This window comes from Octopus bimaculoides, chromosome 18 (genome assembly GCF_046866305.1).
Source record: "Octopus bimaculoides isolate indiv1 chromosome 18, ASM4686630v1, whole genome shotgun sequence".
Lineage (NCBI taxonomy): Eukaryota > Metazoa > Mollusca > Cephalopoda > Octopoda > Octopodidae > Octopus > Octopus bimaculoides.
This window is the reverse complement of record NC_142945.1, coordinates 31,319,637-31,341,976: the sequence shown is the minus strand read 5'-3', so window position 1 is coordinate 31,341,976 and position 22,340 is coordinate 31,319,637. Positions and strand designations below refer to the sequence as shown.

At 35.8% G+C, this 22,340-nt stretch overlaps 1 protein-coding gene across 7 annotated transcripts in view; it reads left to right on the top strand.

Moving 5' to 3' along the window:
* Positions 1 to 22,340, top strand: part of LOC106871252 (uncharacterized) — a 208,532-nt gene that overhangs the window by 153,227 nt on the left and 32,965 nt on the right. For all 7 annotated transcript variants that reach the window (XR_016244974.1, XM_089365965.1, XM_089365967.1 and 4 more), the window contains 2 exons: positions 7,007 to 7,112; positions 16,729 to 16,916. Coding sequence is in view for 6 of the 7 variants with exons in the window: in XM_089365965.1 (XP_089222091.1) it covers positions 7,007 to 7,112; positions 16,729 to 16,916 (294 nt within the window). In the remaining variant the exon portion in view is untranslated. The remainder of the gene's footprint in view (positions 1 to 7,006; positions 7,113 to 16,728; positions 16,917 to 22,340) is intronic.

The following is a 22,340-nucleotide window of genomic DNA, read 5'->3' as shown; positions in this document are numbered from 1 at the left end:
ACTAGCACGGAAGCCAGACAGCTGCTCTGGCAATGAACACGCTCGGACAGTGCTGTTAGTGCTCCACTGGCACAGGTGCCAGTCATCGAGTATGGTTCAATTACGATTTTGATTTCACTTGCCCGGGTGTGCAGTGATCTTTCTGGCTTTAGAAGCAATAACCAAAATTTTCTGTCACATAGATATTTGAATCAAATTGACATATTCATATTATACAGCTATTTTTAAAATTAAAAAAGTCACAATTAAAACTTACCTATTTTATTTAAATGTTAATTCAATCCATCTCTCTTTCTTGTTGAAATTGTTGATAACATCATTGTAGAAGGTATCGTTCTTAATGCTTTTTAAAACAGCTTTTTCTATACCAATTAGAGCTAAACTGCTCAACCTTTCTTGTCCCTGCGAATTTCTTGTATAATTATGAATTCTCCTTAGGTATGAAAAGGAGCACTTCACTGTAGCACTTGTTGCTGGTAGTATTGATATTAATTCACAAAGCTTCATTAACTGAGGCAAAGCTTCATCTAATCCACTATTATGCAGAATATAAAGTAAATCTTGAACAGATTTTCCTTTTAGTTCAGCATCTTTGCATAAGGCAGTAAGTTTACTTCTTAACTTTTAGCTGTCAAAATGGTCTCCATAGGAATGTTTAAGTTAGAAATGTTTCCTGGGTGTCATTTTTTGTTTCATTGGATTGGGAAGTGCTAAAAAATATAATTCATTTAAATTTTGAAATCGTGTATCAATTTGCTCGCAAATTAAATCTATAATTTTGTAAAACAGCTGTCTGTACCTTTCTTCTGTTGCAAACGCATTTTTTCTTTCTTTCATCTGAGGATAAATGCCATCAGCGTTAGCCCAAAATTTAGAAAATTTATGCAGTTTTTCTTTCAAAATTTTCACTATTTCATTTACTTTGCAAATACAGTAGGTTATGTCAAATGTTTTTCTCTGGAGGATGTCAAATGCTGCATTTGTGTAAATAAAAATATCACCAAACACATTTAACAAAAAATTGAATTCACAATTTTGTTAATTAGAATACAATGCCTGAGCATAGGTATAATTTTCCATGTCCCATTTACTTGAATTATCAATGATGTTTAGGAATAAATCAGCAAGTTGCTCATGATATTCATGAACTGTTTCTACCAACGAATGATTCAAGTTCCAGCGAGTTGGCACCACTTTTGAAAAGCACTTTTTAATTTCAGCATCTAAAAGATGCATGCATTTGGTCGACTTAGAAAAAAAATTAAGAAAAATACTTTATCTGTGAAAAAAACTTATCGCATTCTTGAATATTTGCAGCCGCTTGAGATAGATTTAATCTATGGTCCATACAATGAACAAAAAAGGCATTAGGATACTTTTCTTTAACTTTCTTTTACAAACTATTTAATTCGCTTGGCATCACTCTTCCACTATCATAAGTTTGAGCCACAAACTTATGACCAATTTTTAACTCTTCTATTTTATCAAACAATATTTGACAAACCACTTGCTGTACAATCAGAACTTACATTTAAAAATCCTAAAAATCTTTCTGCAATATTACCGTCACTTAAAACATATCTTACAACAAATGAAAACTGTGTTACAGTTCTAATATCAGTTGCTTCATCTGATGGAAGCAGAATGTCAACTTGCTTCCCTTTTCCTATGTAAGTGTTACGTAACAATGCAAGATTATATATATCATAGGTATTGCAAATTGACAGAAACTTAATCTAAGCATATAAGTATTTATTAGCATCTAAAACTATTCGTTATCAGCTCTTACTAGAAAAAAATGGTCTTTGTAGCATTTTTACATCAAAAAAGATGCAACAGCTCGTGTTGCTTCCCTTGCACAGATATTAATTTTACAGAACATTAGAACAATCTTATGAAAAATAAGTGATATAGTTTCGATTTTGTTTCTATAATTTTTAAGGGAAGCATTGCTTCCCTTGCTTCCATGGACCGCACACCTATGATATATATGTAAGTATATCATATATATATCATTATATATATATCATAGGCGCAGGAGTGGCTGTGTGGTAAGTAGCTTGCTTACCAACTACATGGTTCCAGGTTCAGTCCCACTGCGTGGCAACTTGGGCAAGTGTCTTCTACTATAGCCTCGGGCCAACCAAAGCCTTGTGAGTGGATTTGGTGCACAGAAACTTAAAGAAGCCTGTTGTATATATGTATATATATGTGTGTGTTTGTGTGTCTGTCCCCCCAACATCGCTTGACAACCGATGCTGGTGTGTTTACGTCCCCGTAACTTAGCGGTTCGGCAAAAGAGACCGATAGAATAAGTACTAGGCTTCCAAAGAATAAGTCTTGGAGTCGATTTGCTCGACTAAAGGCGGTGCTCCAGCATGGCCACAGTCAAATGACTGAAACAAGTAAAAGAGTATATATGAAGGAAAGGAAAGCATAGATGCAGAAGAGGACTTCGCACACTTCCAAAGTTGAAAAAAAACATACCATGAGCAATGTAAATTTCTTTTTAATTTGAAGCTGTATAGCCTTTATCATATCACCGAGATTACTTTATTCCTTTTGTATGAAGCATATCTAACATATTCATTAATAAATTTTATTGATGGACTAGCAGTATAACCCGACGTTGTCCAGGTGTGACTTATTATGCCATCTTCAATAAGTCTTCCTTGGTGAAAATCAACTAAAAAAGAAAGCCTTACAACAAAAAAACCCTTATGATGTAAATATGTTCATAATTCAAAAGACGAAATTAATAGGGAAAGTCTGAAGGTTGTTTTGCGTAACATTATTAAGTATACGTAAATTTCATCCGTCTAATTGGCTATACAAATGCTTGTGCAAAACAACTTTTTGCACTGCCCTGATTATACATAGCAAGGTAATCTCTTTTCGCAGGAGGTGGGATGGCAATTTCTGATGAAGCAATTGCTGGCGATCTGTTGCTACACAGTTCTGCCAGAATTCTATCAGATTGGGCAGTAGATGTTCATGCACCATTTTGCATTATGTTCAATGTAGCTTCTGGAATGTGGTGAATTGGTGCAGTCTGTTGCTGTCTTTTTAAACCGGTTGCTTTCTTTCCCCAGCAAGCTCTCTTCTTTCGAGGCATAATTTATGTACATATTAAACAGAACAACAAAAGTTACAACAGATGGCAGGTTCGGTAGTTTTCACATTTCAGTAATTAACACCCGCACTATTACCTAACCCTAACCCTAAAACCGTAACCTAACACCCTGGTGAAAATCGTGCGGGTGTTAATCTGAAATATTACCCACATTTCTAATGAAGTTCACTGATTTGCAATGTGTTGTCCATAAGCTCCGTAGTTTGTATATTTACAAAACATTGACGAACATGAGTTATATTGTAGTGAATGCTTGTGTGTACCTGCGCGTGTATGCGTTTGAGAGAGCGAGAGGGAAGAGGGAGAGAGGAAAAGAGAGGGGGAGAAAGGAATAGAGGACGGGAGAACGGAAGACAGTTATAAAATAGCAATGCGTGTGCATGTTTATATAAGAAACACACAAACTAAATCTTATATCTATAATGTTGATGTGTTTATGTGTATGTTGTCACAGATCACGTATGTATGGTTCTGTGTGTTTTTACGTTTCTATGTTATGAAAAATATGTTAGAGGTAGAGCGATAGAAGAAAGCTATTAAATGGGAGAGAGGAGTAAGAGTGAAAAGGTAGAAGGAAAGAATAGTCTTAAACAAAGTTAATCTATGACTTTGTATGTATCACTTTCTCTCTCTCTTTTACTCTTACTCTCTATATTATATGTTGAACGCCTGATTGATGTGTAAGAACGTTGGTTCAGGTAGAAGGGAAGAAATATAAAAGTTGCTAGAAACAACAGCCAAATCTCCCTTAAATCACACAAAGTAAACAGAATTTTAAAAATTTAATTACTGCACTGGAAAGTTCACACCAAGAAAATTCCATTGATGTAAAAAATTTTACGAAAAAGTCGAAAATGTAGATTTTTATAAACTTTTAAAAAGGCTTCACACATACACAACTTCAGCTTTATATATTAAGATGGGCAACACACACACACACATTAATGAAAAAAAATGACAGGTATTTGTATGTATGTATGTGTGTATTCTGTGTCTCTATATATATATGGTAGTAAGTAAATGCATTTTAAGAAAGATATTCAAAAAATTCAGTTTGTAGGAAATAAATGTTTGACAGTCAATCGTATTTGGAAGAGACTGACAGGTATTTGTATGTATGTGTTTATTTGTATGTATGTATGTATTTGTACGTATGTATGTATGAGTGTGTATCCAAAAACATGTATATTTACAGTTTAAAGTTGGTTTTCACACTCAACCCTGTTCTGCAGAATCAGTGTCGTGACAGGAGGTTTGTGCCCATCTCTACGTTCTGAGTTCAAATTCCGCTGAAGTCGACTTTGCCTTTCATCCTTTCGGGGTTTAAAAAATAAGTACCAGTTAAACACAGGGGTTGATATAATCGACTATTCTCCACCTGCCGGAAGCCGCCCTTGTGGGAAAAATTTAAATAATATTGATAATAATAATAATAATGACCTCTGCCGATCAAAGTCCCAACCCACAACTAAGTCTTAAGTGTATATATATATATATATATATATATGGGCAACACACACACAGTAAATAAAAAAAATGTTAGTAAATGTGTTTTAAAAAAGACTGGTAAAGTTTTAGATTAACACCCGCACGATTTTTAACTACAGTGTTAGGGTTAAGGTTTTAGGGTCAGGGTTAGGGTTAGGTAGGTAATCGTGTGGGTGTTAATCTCAAGATTTCCGAAAAAAGATTTTCCAAAAAACTCAGTTTGTAGGGAATAAATGTTTGCCGATCGTATTTGAAAAAGCTGTCTCGCTATTTTTTTTTTTTTTGCTGTTATCATGGTGAAGGACAGAGTTAGAAATAACTTACAATTCCCGCCAATTAGAATGAGGTACATATATATGTGTAGATATATGTGTGTATTTACGTATGATTGGTAGTGTGTCTGTTTATTTGACTCTCACCTCTTTTTCCTTCATTTCTTTGTCTTTTTTCTTGGATCGTTCGTAAACATGCATAAGAGAAAGTAGCAATTGAAACGATTTGTAAGAGGAGTAGAAATAGTTAAGTAGATTGTTTTAGAGGGTAAAAGTGATTTTGTATGTAGTTTTAGTATCTGTCATTACAGTATCGAAATGTGATTGTTTCAGTTTTGATACTGAAATAGTTTTCTTTTACTGTCAGTGTTTCTCCTTCCTTTCTTTTTGTATTTGTTGTTGGATCATTCGTAAAGGTTCATAAGAGAAAGTAGGAGTTGAAAGGATTTGTAAAAGTATTAGAAAGAGGAAATAAGATTTTATAAGAGGGGAAAATGTTAATTTTTGTAGCTTTATGGATTTTATTCGTAATTGAGAGTTATTTTGACTGAAAAAATGACGCTGTGACCTAAGTTAGGATATTTAAAATGTTGATTGCGATTCTTTCATCCAAGAAATTTGGAATTGTGTAAATGTATGAATTTTCAACATACACACACATACAGAGAAAAAGCTGCCTTTTATAGATAAGATGCACATTCGGTGGAGCATGCTCACTTAATTCCTTTCTAATTCATAGCCCAGGTTTTATTGCCATGTAGCATTGCTGTTCATACACAAGTATTATACAAATAAACTTTCACCCTGAAAGACAGGCATTGTGTTACCAACAGAGGTAATAACTCTGAATTTTCTTCAGCCAGTTTGTATTCTAGTAACTATACTTCACAACATCCTCCTCTAGTGCTAATTAGACCACCTAAGTAACAGAAACTGTCTGAGTGTTCTTAATGTTAATTTCTCCAGCATTCTGCCACAAAGTCTACTTTCTCTGTTAATTTTCCAGTGATTCTACTGTACTTCTTATGTATCAATACATTGTATAGAATTACTACCTACCCCTTTTCTACATAATAAACAGGGGCATTTTCATGAAGGGATTAGTGGTTTGTGCTCACAAGGCCTTTGGTGTTTTCTGAGTTAACTTTAACCCTTTCAATACTAACCTGGCCGAAAATTTTTTTGGTTCATAAGACCAACCTGGCCGCAGCTGGCCGAGAGTACCCATTGTTATTTAAATGTGAATTTAAGCACAAATCTCGTTAGTACATTTGTGAAAATACACAATTTCACTTTGTAAATAGCTGAGTTATAGTATCCGACAATGCTTGACATGATATCTGAAATCAGTGAATTTTAGGAGATTTTTTTCCATATTTATTAGGGGGGAAATGTTAATTTGTGTAGTTTTATGGATTTTATTCGTAATTGGGAGTTATTTTGACTGAAAAAATGACGCTGTGACCTAACTTATTGTATTTAGAATATTAATTCTGATTCTTTAATCCAAGAAATTTGGAATTTTGTAAATGTATGAATTTTTTAAACACACACACACACACACACACACACACAAAATCTGCCTTTTATAGATAAGATTAGTTTTTTCTTTACAGTCTTCTATACGAGCCATATATAGCTAGATGCTAAGTTACTATTGCCCTTGATTGACTAAATCTTATTGAACTGTTTTATATATATATATATATATATATATATATATATAACCTGTTTCTCTTGTTTCTTTACCACTGTTTATACCGTTCATCAATCTGCATTGGCAGAACATATATACCAAGACTAGTGGAAAAACAAAAGAAATAATATATCATTACTGTTTTATCACTGTTTCATACTTTCATTGTTGAGTGTATTTTCACTAGAGCAACTGTTTTTACAGTCTTCTTGCCGCTAATAACTTAACTATGATGTTTATTTAATTTTCAGTTAGGGAAACTGGGACAAGTAATTAGGTAGGTGTCTTGCACTAGTTCACAACACAGTGACAGTAGTATTGTCTTAACTTTTTACCAGATAGCAGTCTAGCAGTGTAATTCACAGATATTGTTCCTTTATAATTTTAATTTAATGCTAATGTTTCATTTCTTTACAGGTAGATGTTATTATTACTGAATGGATGGGTTACTTCTTACTGTTTGAATCCATGCTTGATACTGTTCTTTATGCAAGGGATAAACTGTTGAAGAAAGGTGGATTAGGTGAGTCTTTAATCTTCTTTACATTGTTTACATCATCATCCTCTCTAACCAGCATACAACAGCCTCTAGCTCATTGACATTTGTTTGTTTTTTCTATTGCTGGTACAATGATTCTTGTTCTTTTCAATGAGTAAGTTGTGTACCTGCTCCATGCACTTGCATTTACTCCACCCATCATTCTTACTGTATCTTACTTCCTAAATCCTTTATGAAACTCTTCAACCTATCCCTTCTTCCTAAAACTTAGTTCGCTTTAGCCACCTGCCTTTCTACAGCTTTCCTACAGAAATTAAAGCCTAACTTCAGCTGTATTGACTTCACTAATCTGATAATGATATACAATGGTTTGAGCACTGCACACATAAACACACACACAAACTCACTTACTCACTCAAACACCCACCCAGCTCGTTGCTTCTTCCGGACTAGCATAGCTTGCATTTATGCATCTCAGTTCTCTCGCTTCATCTGACCTTAGATCTAATTTAACTGTTTGTTGTTCATGCATTGTTTGGTTTATTTTTCTACCATAGATTCATTTTGCTGTTTATACATAAGACTTTACATCTTGCCTGCATCATCACACTCTCATTGAGTGTTTATGCCAGTGCAAGTGACCTTGCAGCATTTGTTGGCAAATTTACTTTAATAGCTAGTTGTTTCTTTAAGAAGTCATATTTGTTACTGTAAATGTATGCTATGAGAAATATATTTTATCTTAACATCATAACCAACAATTGATTTAGAAGCCTACCCAACTACTGGTGTATTGTAGCTAATTGCTACAACGTAAAGGGGATGCCTTAGACAAGAGTAATTAGAGAGGTATCAAATTGCAGGTGTACCATAAAGGTGAGATAAACTGAAATACTGGAATCCACCTAAATCCACCGCAAGTTTGGCCAAACTGAAAAAATCGGTCAAAAAATCATATACGGCCCTGGTTATGATATGGAAGTGATAAATTCTAGGCCATGCTGACTAACATTATTTTCCCTGTATAAAAACTAAATCCACAGCAGTACCCAGTATTTGTTTCACAAATTTTCCTAACTTTGATCCCCCATTTCGTGGGCTTTCCTGGCATATACTGTTTGTTTCTGCAGTGATCGCTTCAAACAAGCATACTGAAAAAAATAAAAGTCTAACGGTTTTGCTTCCTAAGAAAGACTACGGATAGACCCTATCTCCTCAGAAAAATTGCTAATAAAAACATTTTAAAAGTTTTTACTTCATTCCGATGTAAAATAGTCTTTGCTGTCGTTATTGCTGCTTTCAGTTTCTTCAGAACCGCTGCTTTCAGTTTTGGATAAACCTTTAAATTTGGAATCACTGCTTGATAGCATGAAGCTTCTATCCATTTTCAAAGTTGAAAAAAAAAAATTGACGCCAAAAAAATATGGAAAAAAATCTAAAATTCACTGATTTCAGATATCACATCAAGCAATGTCGGATGCTATAACTCAGCTATTTACAAAGTGAAATTGTGTATTTTCACAAATGTACTAACGAGATTTGTGCTTAAATTCACATTTAAATAACAATGGGTACTCTCGGCCAGCTGCGGCCAGGTTGGTCTTATGAACCAAAAAAATTTTCGGCCAGGTTAGTATTGAAAGGGTTAAAGTTAACTCAGAAAACACCAAAGGCCTTGTGAGCACAAACCACTAATCCCTTCATGAAAATGCCCCTGTTTATTATGTAGAAAAGGGGTAGGTAGTAATTCTATACAATGTATTGATACATAAGAAGTACAGTAAAATCACTGGAAAATTAACAGAGAAAGTAGACTTTGTGGCAGAATGCTGGAGAAATTAACATTAAGAACACTCAGACAGTTTCTGTTACTTAGGTGGTCTAATTAGCACTAGAGGAGGATGTTGTGAAGTATAGTTACTAGAATACAAACTGGCTGAAGAAAATTCAGAGTTATTACCTCTGTTGGTAACACAATGCCTGTCTTTCAGGGTGAAAGTTTATTTGTATAATACTTGTGTATGAACAGCAATGCTATATGGCAATAAAACCTGGGCTATGAATTAGAAAGGAATTAAGTGAGCATGCTCCACCGAATGTGCATCTTATCTATAAAAGGCAGCTTTTTCTCTGTATGTGTGTGTATGTTGAAAATTCATACATTTACACAATTCCAAATTTCTTGGATGAAAGAATCGCAATCAACATTTTAAATATCCTAACTTAGGTCACAGCGTCATTTTTTCAGTCAAAATAACTCTCAATTACGAATAAAATCCATAAAGCTACAAAAATTAACATTTTCCCCTCTTATAAAATCTTATTTCCTCTTTCTAATACTTTTACAAATCCTTTCAACTCCTACTTTCTCTTATGAACCTTTACGAATGATCCAACAACAAATACAAAAAGAAAGGAAGGAGAAACACTGACAGTAAAAGAAAACTATTTCAGTATCAAAACTGAAACAATCACATTTCAATACTGTAATGACAGATACTAAAACTACATACAAAATCACTTTTACCCTCTAAAACAATCTACTTAACTATTTCTACTCCTCTTACAAATCGTTTCAATTGCTACTTTCTCTTATGAATGTTTACGAACGATCCAAGAAAAAAGACAAAGAAATGAAGGAAAAAGAGGTGAGAGTCAAATAAACAGACACACTACCAATCATACGTAAATACACACATATATCTACACATATATATGTACCTCATTCTAATTGGCGGGAATTGTAAGTTATTTCTAACTCTGTCCTTCACCATGATAACAGCAAAAAAAAATAGCGAGACAGCTTTTTCAAATACGATCGACAAACATTTATTCCCTACAAACTGTGAGTTTTTTGGAAAATCTTTTTTCGGAAATCTTGAGATTAACACCCACACGATTACCTACCTAACCCTAACCCTAACACTGTAGTGAAAAATCGTGCGGGTGTTAATCTAAAAATTTACCAATCGTTTTTAAAACACATTTACTAACATTTTTTTTATTTACTGTGTGTGTGTGTTGTGCATATATATATATATATATACTAGCAGTATAACCTGACGTTGTCTGGGTGTGACTTATTACGCCATCTACGATAAGCCTTGCTAGGTGAAAATCAACTAAAAAAGAAGGCCTTGCAATGAAAAAACCCTTATGATGTAAATATGTTCATAATTCAAAAGACGAAATTAATAGGGAAAGTCTGAAGGCTGTTTTGTGTAACATTATTAAGTGTTCGTAAATTTTATCCGTCTAATTGGCTATACAAATGCTTGTGCAAAACAACTTTTTGCGCTGCCTTGATTATAACATAGCAGGGTAATTCCTTTTCGCAGGAGGTAGGACGGCAATTTCTGATGAAGCAATTGCTGGCGATCTGTTGCTACACAGTTCTGCCAGAATTCTATTAGATTGGGCAGTAGATGATGATGCACTATTTTGCATTATGTTCAAAGTAGCTTCTGGAATGTGGTGAATTGCTGCAGTCTGTTGCTGTCTTTTTAAACCGGTTGCTTTCTTTCTCCAGCAAGCTCTCTTGTTTGGAGGCATAATCTATGTACATATTAAACAGAACAACAAAAGTTATAACAGATGGCAGGGTTGGTACTTTTCACATTTCGGTAATTTTTCAGATTAACACCCGCACAATTACGTAACCCTAACCCTGACCCTAAAACTGTAACCGTAACACTAACCCTCATCGTAACCCTAATCCTAACCGTAACCCTAAAACCGTAACCCTAAAACCATAACCCTGACCCAAAAACCGTAACCCTAACACCCTAGTGAAAATCATGCAGGTGTTAATCTGAAAAATTACCCACATTTGTAATGAAGTTCACTGATTTGCAATATGTTTTCCATAAGCTCCGTAGTTTGTATATTTACAAAACATTGACGAACATGAGTTATCTTGTAGTGAATGCTTGTGTGTATGTGCATGTGTATGTGTTTGAGAGAGCTAGAAAAAGAGGGGGAGAAAGAAATATAGAATGGGAGCAATGAAGAAAGAGAAAGAGAGGAAGGGGGAACGGAAGACAGTTGTAAAATAGCACTCTGCGTTCTGAGTTCAAATTCCGTCGAAGTTGACTTTGCCTTTCATCCTTTCGGGGTCTAAAAAGTAAGTACCAGTTGAAAACAAGGGTCAATATAATCGACTATTCTCCACCTGCCCGAAGCCGCCCTTGTGGGAAAAATTTAAAATAATAATAATAATAATAATAAATAATAATAATAATAATAATAATAATAATAATAATAATAATAATGACCTCTGCCGATCAACGTCCCAACCCACAACTAAGTCTTAAGTGTATATATATATATATATATATATATGGGCAACACACACACACACTAAATTTAAAAAATGTTAGTAAGTAAAAGTGTTTTAAAAAAGATTGTGAAATTTTCAGATTAACACCCGTACGATTTTCACTACAGTGTTAGGGTTAGGGTTAGGTAGGTAATGTTGCGGGTGTTAATCTCAAGATTTACGAAAAGATTTTCAAAAAACTCACAGTTTGTAGGGAATAAATGTTTGTCAATCGTATTTGAAAAAGATGTCTCGCTGGTGAAGGACGGAATTAGAAATGGAAAGTAAACTTACAATTCCCGCCAATTAGAATGAGGTCATTGGTAACCATAGGTACATATATATGTGTGTATTTGAGTATGATTGGTCGTGTGTCTGTTTATTTGACTCTCACTCTCCTTCGTTTCTTTGTCTTTTTTCTTGGATCGTTCGTAAACGTTCATAAGAGAAAGTAGCAATTGAAACGATGTGTAAGAGGAATGGAAATAGTTAATTTTAGAGGGGCAAAGTAATTTTGTATGTAGTTTTAGTATCTGTCATTACAGTATCGAAAGGTGATTGTTTCAGTTTTGATATTTCTCCTTCCTTTCTTTTTGTATTTGTTGTTGGATTGTTCGTAAAGGTTCATAAGAGAAAGTAGGAGTTGAAAGGATTTGTAGTAGAAAGAGGAAATTAGATTTTATTAGGAAGAAAATGTTTACTTCTGTAGTTTTATGGATTTTATTCGCTATTAGGAATTTTTTGGAGTGAAAAAATGATGCAGTGATCTAACAAATTGTATTTAGAACATTAATTGTGATTGTTTAATCGAAGAAATTTGGAATTATGTAAATGTATGAATTTTAAACATACACACACACACACACACACACACACACACACACACACACACACACACACAAAATCTGCTTTTTATAGTATAGATACACTTAGCACTTAGTTGTGGGTTGGGAGTTTGATCAGCAGAGGTCATTATTATTATTTAAAATTTTTCCCACAAGGGTGGCTTGGGGCAGGTGGAGAATAGTCTATTATATCAACCCCTGTGTTCAACTAGTACTTATTTTTTAGACCCCAAAAGGATGAAAGGCAAAGTCGACTTCAACGGAATTTGAACTCAGAACGTAGAGATAGGCACAAACCTCCCGTCGCAACACTGATTCTGCAAAACGGGGTTGAGTGTGAAAACCAACTTTAAACTGTAAATATACGTGTTTTTGAATACACACTCATACACACATACCTACAAATACACACATACATACAAATAAACACATACATGCAAATACCTGTCAGTCTCTTCCAAATACGATCGACAGTTAAGCATTTATTCCCTACAAACTGAATTTTTGAATCATCTTTCTTAAATCACATTTACTTACTACCATGTATATAGAGAGAGAGAGACAATACACATTAATACATACATACATACAAATACCTGTCATTTCTTTTTATTTAGTGTGTGTGTGTGTGTGTTGCCCATATATATATATATATATATATATATATATATATATATATATATATATATATATATATATATATATATATATATACACTTAAGACTTAGTTGTAATCTGAACATAACCACTTCTGACACAGACGATCAGGAGCCCTTTTCGGCATCTTATTTTCCCTGCTGGAATGATTCCCGACCTATGAGCAAAGGGGAATAGATGATGGGGCTGGCATGTGCAACCTGATCACCTCTGCTGATCAAAGGGCTGAGTTTGATCGGCAGAGGTCATTATTATTATTATTATTTTTAATTTTTCCCACAAGGGCGACTTGGGGCAGGTGGAGAATAGTCGATTATATCGACCCCTATGTTTAACTGGTGCTTATTTTTTAGACCCCGAAAGGATGAAAGGCAAAGTCGACTTTGGCGGAATTTGAACTCAGAACGTAGAGATGGGCACAAACCTCCCGTTGCGACACTGATTCTGCAGAACAGGGTTAAGTGTGAAAACAAACTTTAAAGTGTAAATATAGATGTTTTTGAATCAGCAATATTGTGTTCGGTTAAGTCCTATTTGGGGTGAAAAATCAATAAACTGATTCCTTATGGAGTTTTCCATTTAATCAGGATAAAATTTAAATCGATAAGCTGATTCCTTATACGATTTCCCAATAAAATTGGCTACACCCCATTTTCAACCATAACTTTTACCAATTTTGATGTATTTTGTTCAAACTTGATGCCAGCATTACTTAGGACTCATGGGATCTTTCAATGCTTTAAGTTCTCCAAAAACGAAAAAAAAAAATCGATAAACCTATTCCTTATGGGATAACCCGATCAAAGTGTCTGCAACTCATTTTCAACCAAAAGCTTACCAATTTCAACAGATTTTGCCCAAATTTGACGTCGATGTTACTTAGTTTGGTTTGAAATAAAGAACTTGATTAGCTTCATAATCCTAACTTAATCCCGGGCTAAGCCGAGCTATACTGCTAGTATATGATAAAGTGTAAAGGTATTGAGAGATAACTTGGGCATTAGCAGCATCAGATGTAATACACAAGAGAGAATTGTGTTGTGTGTTAGTATGGTCCTGTGATGCATATGAATGAGGACAGGCATAAAAAAAGTACTAATCACTAGAAGTGGAAGATATGGGACAAAGTGGTGAAGGTTGATCTCAAGATGTTCAGACTCTTAGAGGAGGTGACAAAGGACTGAGATGAATGGTGATTTTCTTTGCTTGAGAAGACATGTCCATCTCAACAAAAATGTGGGGTTTAAAACTCACTATATCCATACTAATGTCTGACCTCTCTCTCAGTTACCGTGCATCTTCTCTCACCCTCACACTTCATTTCATCTCCCTATTTGTCATCTATCTACTTTTTTATTATACTATTATTCTTCAATCCAACTTATTTTGTCATTTGATGTATTATCACCTATCTCCTCCTCTTCTATGATCCACTCATCTGAATTGACACTCATCATTGCTTAAACGTCCATCCATGTTCACCATTCACTGCTTTCACTTGTCTTTGTCTCTATTGCTTATCACTCACTTTTCATACTCTTGCAAATCTACCCACCCCTAAGGCCATCCTTGATTTTCTATCCCTATTCGCTCTTTATCCACTTACTTGTACTTTGAGGGTATGCCCTAATACCCCATCGCCACCATTATTTCTCCCTTTCCTGCTGGGGTAGCCATGTATCTTTTCTACAGCAAGACACTTGTTCCTGTCCCTTTTCTATACATTAGCTTCTTACAGTTTGGTACAAAGCCACCTCAGTGCTGCACCCTTACTCTGTCGAGGGGTCTTGTCTTGTGAGTTACTTGATGACCTTACTATTGCTGGTGCCATGATAAAACAACCACTACATTCTACAAGGTGGTTGTCATTATAAAGGTCATCCATTTGTAGAAACCTTGCCAAACAGCAGTAGAGACCAATGCGGCCTAAGGTTAGTTGACTCCTGTAGATCTATTCAACCCATGCCAGCTTAGTATACAGACATTAAATGAAACTGATAGTGACAGTCCTGTTAGATTTGTTCAATTTGTTAATTAAACAGGTGTACCACTGATTTTTTGGCAGCTGGTGGTCTGGCACCTTCTTTAATCTGGAAAAACTACAAGAGAGCACTTGGAATACCTGTGAATGCTAATCTAAGTTAACTGCATGACTACAGGTGCTGTTGTGTGTACTATGAATTTATATGCATTATTTACACTGCACTTGTTAGTGGTTGTATAAACATTTCAGAGATCCTCTCCTTATTTAGCTTAAAGTTATCCTTAGCTGTGGCTACTACAGATAAGACAATTGAGAGTGTCAAATGTAAACATCAATCTATATCAATCAAAGATAAAGCAGAACTGTTGCAGAAACGGGGTGTAGTATTTTGGTATATAAGCTGTCTAATATCTGTAGCATTGGTTCATCTACTGCAGACATGTCAAACTCCTGGCCCACAGGCCACTTCCGGTTTGTGCAGCAATTTCATCCAGCTCGTGGGACTATTTTAATATCAGCATGAAATTGGTCCAAATGGCGGCATCAGCAAATAGAGTACTTTGCTGCCCTCAGCAACACCCATGCCTTCTTGTTACAACTACATATACATAGTGTGTGGCTGATGCAGGTCATTACATTATATATATATATATATATATAGGGATGACTGCACTACCTTTCTTACTAAGGATGTTACCAAAAGTAGCAATAATTTAATAAACAACTAGAAACAGCACCACTGTAACTATTACACCCTGTCTATACAAAAATAACACATTAAAGTGACATGGTAACACAGTCACAATTCTTAATTGTAACTGCAACAAAGCATGCTGGGAAACGCCTCCTTCAATTCTCTAATCGCATGTTGTGAAGTGCTGATGACGCAAAATGTACTAATCCCATCTTGCACCACAACAGTCACCTTACCATTCTTTAAGGTGGTCATTTTCACATGATGTCATTCAGTAGTAGTAGTAGCTATCTATATCAATGGCCAAGAGAAAAGTCAATGCTGAAAACAGAGCCTTTCAAATCTGGTGGGAAACCAAGTACATTGATGGCAAATCCATGTGTCTTAATTGTGGTGCTAATGTTGCTGTACTTAAAGTGTATAATCTCAAATGCCACTCTGAGACAAAACATCAGGACACTGCTGAGCAGAGGCAACAAAAGGTAGACGAGTTGAAGAGGAATCTCACATTACAACAGACTTTTTTAACCAAATTAAAATCACAAAGTGAAGCTGCTGTTAAAGCAAATTTTATTTTAAATAATTTAAGTTAAAGTTAATTTATTTTTGGAATAAAATTAACTACCATCTGGTTCAATACAAATTCATGTTCAAAAGGTTTGGTCTGTCAATAAATGTTTATCCTGTTCGGCCCATGACCTAATGTGTGCTTTGAGTTTTGGCCCCATGTGCGATTGAATTTGACACCCCTGATCTACTGTTTATGATATTTAGCAGCAAAGATACAAAATGTTGAAGTTTTATGCACACAATGATTAATAAGTGTTCTAATACACAACTACCTGCATTTCTTTTATTAAATTTATATTTAATACCCAGCATTTGTTTAAGTTAAGTTTCAGGTACTTCATGATGTATGGTAGGTATATAAGTTATAGGTTATATGAGAAATTATCATTGCATGACCATAGGTTGTCCAGCAAAACAGTTAATCTGTCAAGAATTCCTGAAAATTAGGATTTTTCTTTTATATTTTTATCTTCCAAAAAGAATTTTTCTTTTTTAAGAATATCTCAAATATCTCTCATGTTTGCTTTGATTTTAACAAAATTTCCTTTTTTTTTTTTTTTTCTTTTTCTTAGTTTTCCCCAACAAATGTTTCACATATCTTGTTGCCATTAATGATCAAGATATGTATTATTCACATGTGACATATTGGAATAATGTTTATAGTTTCAAAATGGACTGCATGAAAGCAGATGTTATGCGAGAAGCAAGTGTTGAGATTGTGAAACCAGCTACAGTTATATCTCAATCATGTTTTCTGAAGGTAGGTTTTCAATGTTAGTTAACCCTCCTATATTTCAAACAACAGTGTTATCTCAGGTATGTGTACTGAACACCTTAAACATAATACATCGCTCTCATGTCATGCTATGTATTTGGGTATATTTCTATAGTTTCCACAAAGAATTTAATCTTAACTTGTGTGTTGAAATAATTATTGTGCTTTGGTACAGTTTTGGCTGGCATTGATTTAATTAGTTAATAAAGGACAGCGGTAGTAATAGTACATTTACAATTGTTTGTTTACCAGTTGTGTGGTGATAGACATCATCACGATGCATAATCATATGTAGAAGTGAGAAGAGCGAAAGTCGTAGGGATACATTCATTGGTAATGAGAGTAAAGACAAAGAATGGTGAGATTCTTACACTATAGTAGATTTCTTAGTTAATAATTCTGCTGCAAAGTGGATGTAGGATGGAGGTTATTTTGATCTGCAGTCCCAAGTTTAAGTAGGTGCATATTTTCCACATGTTTATTCTGGCTAGCCTTTTCACTGGCGGTGTAAAGGAAGGGGGTTGACTCTAACTCATGGTGAAAATGGGGCTAACTCTATCCGGATTACTCAGTCTGGGGTGAGTAAGGTATTTATGTACCTTTTCAAATTAGAGTTGTAGGAAATTCGTAGTAATGGAGGAACCCCTGTTTAGGTGTAAAATAGTTTATTATGGGGTGTGTAAAGTGAGTGGGGGTTGTGAGGTGAATGTTTGCGTGTAAGTAGTTTAAGTGGTTCCCGGCTAAATGGTATTATTTAGATGAAGGAGCTAGCGTAGGATTTATACAGGGTCAAGCAGGTTTACCGATACTTGGAAAAGACAAAAAGGGCTATATGTAGACAAAAAAAACTGTTCTCATATTTTGTATTAAGAAGAGATGGTTTAGCCGTTAGAATTTCCAGGCATTTGGTTAAACAGAGATCACACCGTCTATTGGTAGAGTTGTAAGAAGTAGTTTTTGCGAGTATGTGCCATTCTAATCTAAATTCTATTTTTTTGTCCTTAAGCTCCCAGATATAGCTACTAAGCCCTGTTGAATTTGCCTTACTCCTATTCCTGAAGCTACATTAGTGTGTGTTGTAGCAAAGTATCATTTGGTTTTACGTGGCTCCTATATAGGATTTTATATGGCTCGTTGTGTGCATGTCACATTGGTAAACTACATTTTTATGTTACATGTAGTTGAGAATTGGTACTTCTATCTCTGCAGCCACATAAATTATTAGGTATATCTGTGTTTGTGTTATGTTGTGGGGGGCTATTGCTACTCTGGTCTTTGTCTGTGTTACTAGGAAGTGCTTCATTAGTGGTGGGATTTGTTCTAGTCTGTTGGTTGTTAGATTTATTGTTCCTAATTTTCCTAGCTTCATAGAATGTCTAGTTTTTTTTTATTATTAATTGAGGCTATGATGGTAGTCAGGCTGTGGCCTACTCTAATTTTATTCGTAAATATTGCTGCATATTTATTATTTATGTTTAAGTGTTTATCTACTATTTTCATTAATGAGCGAATTATGTTGGATTTGAGGTGCATGTCGAAAGGGATTACAAGCCAGATCTTATCACTATTATGTGTATTGTTAGTATTGCTATGTCTGGTATAGAAACTACCCTCATTGTTTGTAAGGCGTGTGAAATTATAGTTATGGCTATGAAGTTTATTCCTATAGTTGGGTTTATCTTTCCTATTCCTCCTGTCTGTTTTATTAAGGTTATTTCTGTGTGGTTTATGTGGACTCAATGACCTGGTGTTATGGTTTTTAACAGGGTTTATCTTTATTCTTTGGGGCTCTTTATTTTTATTCTTATCAATGTGTAGGTTTGTATTATTCTTATTATAGCTTTTATTATTTTTCAACTTATTTTTATAATTGATGTTATTAGTCTTGTTAATGTTGTTAATTTTATTGATTATCACATCATTAGTATTCATGTTGTTGTTGTTTGTAATATTATTGGTGTTTTGTGTATGGGACTTAACATTGTTTTTGTTGGGCTTATCTATGCTGTTCTTATTATTGGTGTAGTTTGTAGTGATATTTAGCATGTGGTTAGTGTTAATGGCAGTATCATGTAGATTTCTGTTAATTAGGTTACTTGAATAGTGATTGGGTCTAGGTATTTAATTTTTTGTTTAAATCCTGCTTTATCTAGTGCGATATTATAGATATCCTTATGCTTATTAAAAATATGTTGGTTGGAAGAGAGGTGTGATATTCTATTGCTAATGCTATGTACTAAACATCTCTTAATAAAGTTTGGATGGTTACTGGATGTGTTTATGTATTTGAGGTTAGTGTTGGGATTTATATAGGCTTCATGGAGTCCTGTGGCTAAGTTGCAGTTTGCGTCTAAGTAGTTAATGGAGTTGTGTTCCTTTTCTATAGAAATAGATAGTTCAAATCTTTAAAAGAATTTGTGTAGTTTTTTCTTGATAAGTTCTAGTTTCCTATTTGAGGGTTTATATATTATAAAAAGTGTGTCGTCCCTGTATAATCCACCCTTGAGTTCTGGGATTTCATCCTGTATGTATTACCTGCTACTGTATACCTTTACCCAGGACTGTACCTACGCAGCTAATCACCAGGAGCACCTTTGGATTTAACCATCCCTTAGAGGTTTTGTACACCTCTAACTTATATATATATATATATATATATATATATAGGTTAGTAGTTAATGACTTCAGGATCAGGGGTAAATGGCTGCCCAGATGACAAGCATGGAAAAGAAGAGATTTGGTGACATATTGAAGCTTTTGACAAAAAAGAGGAGGATATAGCATCCTATACTGTGGAGGACAACTGGGGGTTCCTACGGGACAACCTGTTGAGGGCTACTGATCAGATCAGTGATGGTGCACAGTCCCCCTCTCGACCTAAAGTAACATGGTGTTGAAACAATGTAGTTGACAGGGCCATTAGCGAAAAGACACAGGCATGGAAGTGGGGTGGTAGCAGGGAACTGTATCAGATTGCCAGAAGGGAAGCTAGGAGACAGATTTACTTAGCAAGAGGGGAAGCAGATGAGAAAAACATTTGCTAATGTTTTGTGTCATGAGTAAGTAGGAAGGCAGACAAATCACAAATCCATTCAGGTAGATGGCCCTGCTCAATCTGTAGGAAAGGTGTAGGTAGAAATTCCATAAGATGTACCTGGTGCAAGCTATGGACACATAAGAGATGCAGCAATACCAAAGGAAAGCTAACTGAGAAGATAAATTTTGTGTGTAGCAGATGCACAGGAGCAATAAACACTGAAAATGTGCAGAAAACAGCTTCCGTCACATGCCAGGGGTAAAACTAGAAGTAGTTGATAGCTTCCGTTACCTAGGTGACCAAGTCAGTAGCTGGGGTGGATGCTCTGAGAGTGTAGCTGCTAGAATAAGAATACCTTGGGCAAAGTTCAGAGAGCTCCTACCTCTGCTGGTAACAAAGGGCCTCTCACTCAGGGTGAAAGGCAGATTGTAGGACGCATGTGTGCAAACAGCCATGCTACATGGCAGTGAAACATGGGCTGTGACTACTGAGGACATGTGTAAGCTTGCAAGGAATGAAGCTAGTATGATCCGCTGGATGTGTGATGTCAGTGTACATACACGACAAAGTGTAAGCACCCTGAGAGAAAAGTTGGACATAAGAAGCATCAGATGTGGTGTGCAAGAGAGACAACTGTGCTGGTATGGTCATTTGTTACATATGGATGAGGACAGCTGTGTGAAAAGTATCACACCCTAACAGTGGAGGGAACCTGTGGAAGAGGTAGACCCAGGAAGACCTGGGATGAGGTGGTGAAGCACGACCTTCAAACATTGGACCTCACGGAGGAGATGACGAGCAACTGAAACCTTTGGAGATATGCTGTACTTGAGAAGACCTGGGAAGCCAAGTGAGACCATAATTGTAGCCAAAGTGTAGCATAGCCAGCCCATTTAAGAGTACCCTTCAATCATTAGGCAATAAACTGTGCTTGAGAAGATCTGTTGAGGCCGATGCCAGTGCTACCTGACTGGTCCCGTGCCAGTGGCACATAAATAGCACCATTCAAGCTTGGTCGTTGCCAGTGCTGGTGGCACATAAAACGCACTATTCAAGCATGGTTGATGCCAGTACCACCCTGGCCCTCATGCCAGTGGCTTGTAAAAAGCACGCACTACACTCTCAGAATGGTTAGTGTTAGGAAGGGCATCCAGCTGTAGAAACCTTGCCAGTTCAGATTTGAGCCTAGTACAGCCTTCTGGCTTGCCAGTCCTCAGTCAAACTTTCAAACCACTCATTGGGTATGACTCTTTCATGTATCACCTGAATGACTATGTGGGTGACTAGGACTATAGCCAACGCTGCCAGATATTTTAAGCATCTCTACGGTGATTCCTGATGGGCCGGGGGCTTTCCCTGTCTTCATACCCTTAATTGCTTTATCTACCAAGGTACTGTCAATTTGGATAGCTGGTCCCTCTGTTGAGTCGACATTTGGCAGACTCACATTCATTCTCTTCATTTAGCAACCTTTCATAGTGGTGTCTCCAAGTCTCTCTATTTGCAGCCTCATTAAATGCAAGTGAGCCATCATCCATGTGGACCCATTTTTCTCCTATGACAGCACTATTCTTTCTCCCACTCAGTCTTGCATCACAAAACATTTCAAGTCTTTGGTCCTCATGACGCAGAACATTGGCAAATTTTTTTCTTATCTGCTTCCCCTCTGGCTAAGTAAACCTGTCTCCTAGCTTCCCTTCTGGCAATCTGATACAACTCTCCGTTACCACCGTTCTTCCAGTCCTTCCATGCTTGTTTCTTTTCCCTAATGGCCCTGTCAACTACATTGTTGCACCACCATGTTACCTTAGGTCAAGTGGGGACTAATATATATATATGCATATATGGGTACAGGACATCACCAACTGCGTAAATATGAAGTATGAAAATGAACGAGTTAAATATGCAAACAACAAGAGAGAAGAAATGGAAAGCAGGACAAGTAACATGGAGAACAACCCTTCATCAGTTGTCAGCTGTCTATCTACTCCTCTTTTCGACCATTCAACGACAATATGAGTCTTTGAAGACAGTTGCTCCCCTAAATACCAAAATAAAATTTTGGATTTATGGAAGGTCAAAGTTGGGAACAAAAACAGGACAGTGGCGACATACAAGGAAACTGAATGAAAACAAACATGGAGGGTCGTTAGACCAGAATGAGAGGAAAATCGTGAACTCTGGGAGAAATATTTTCTTTGAAAAGACAGAGATAGATATAGAAGAGAGAAATAAATAGAAGACGTCCAGTCCTTAGAAAGTCATGCAGGAAAAGAAAGATGGACAATGGTCACATGTGAGCATCGAGAGAGAGAAAAGAAAGAGGGGAGAGAGAGAGAGAGAGAGACAGATAGACAACGGTGAAGGGGAGA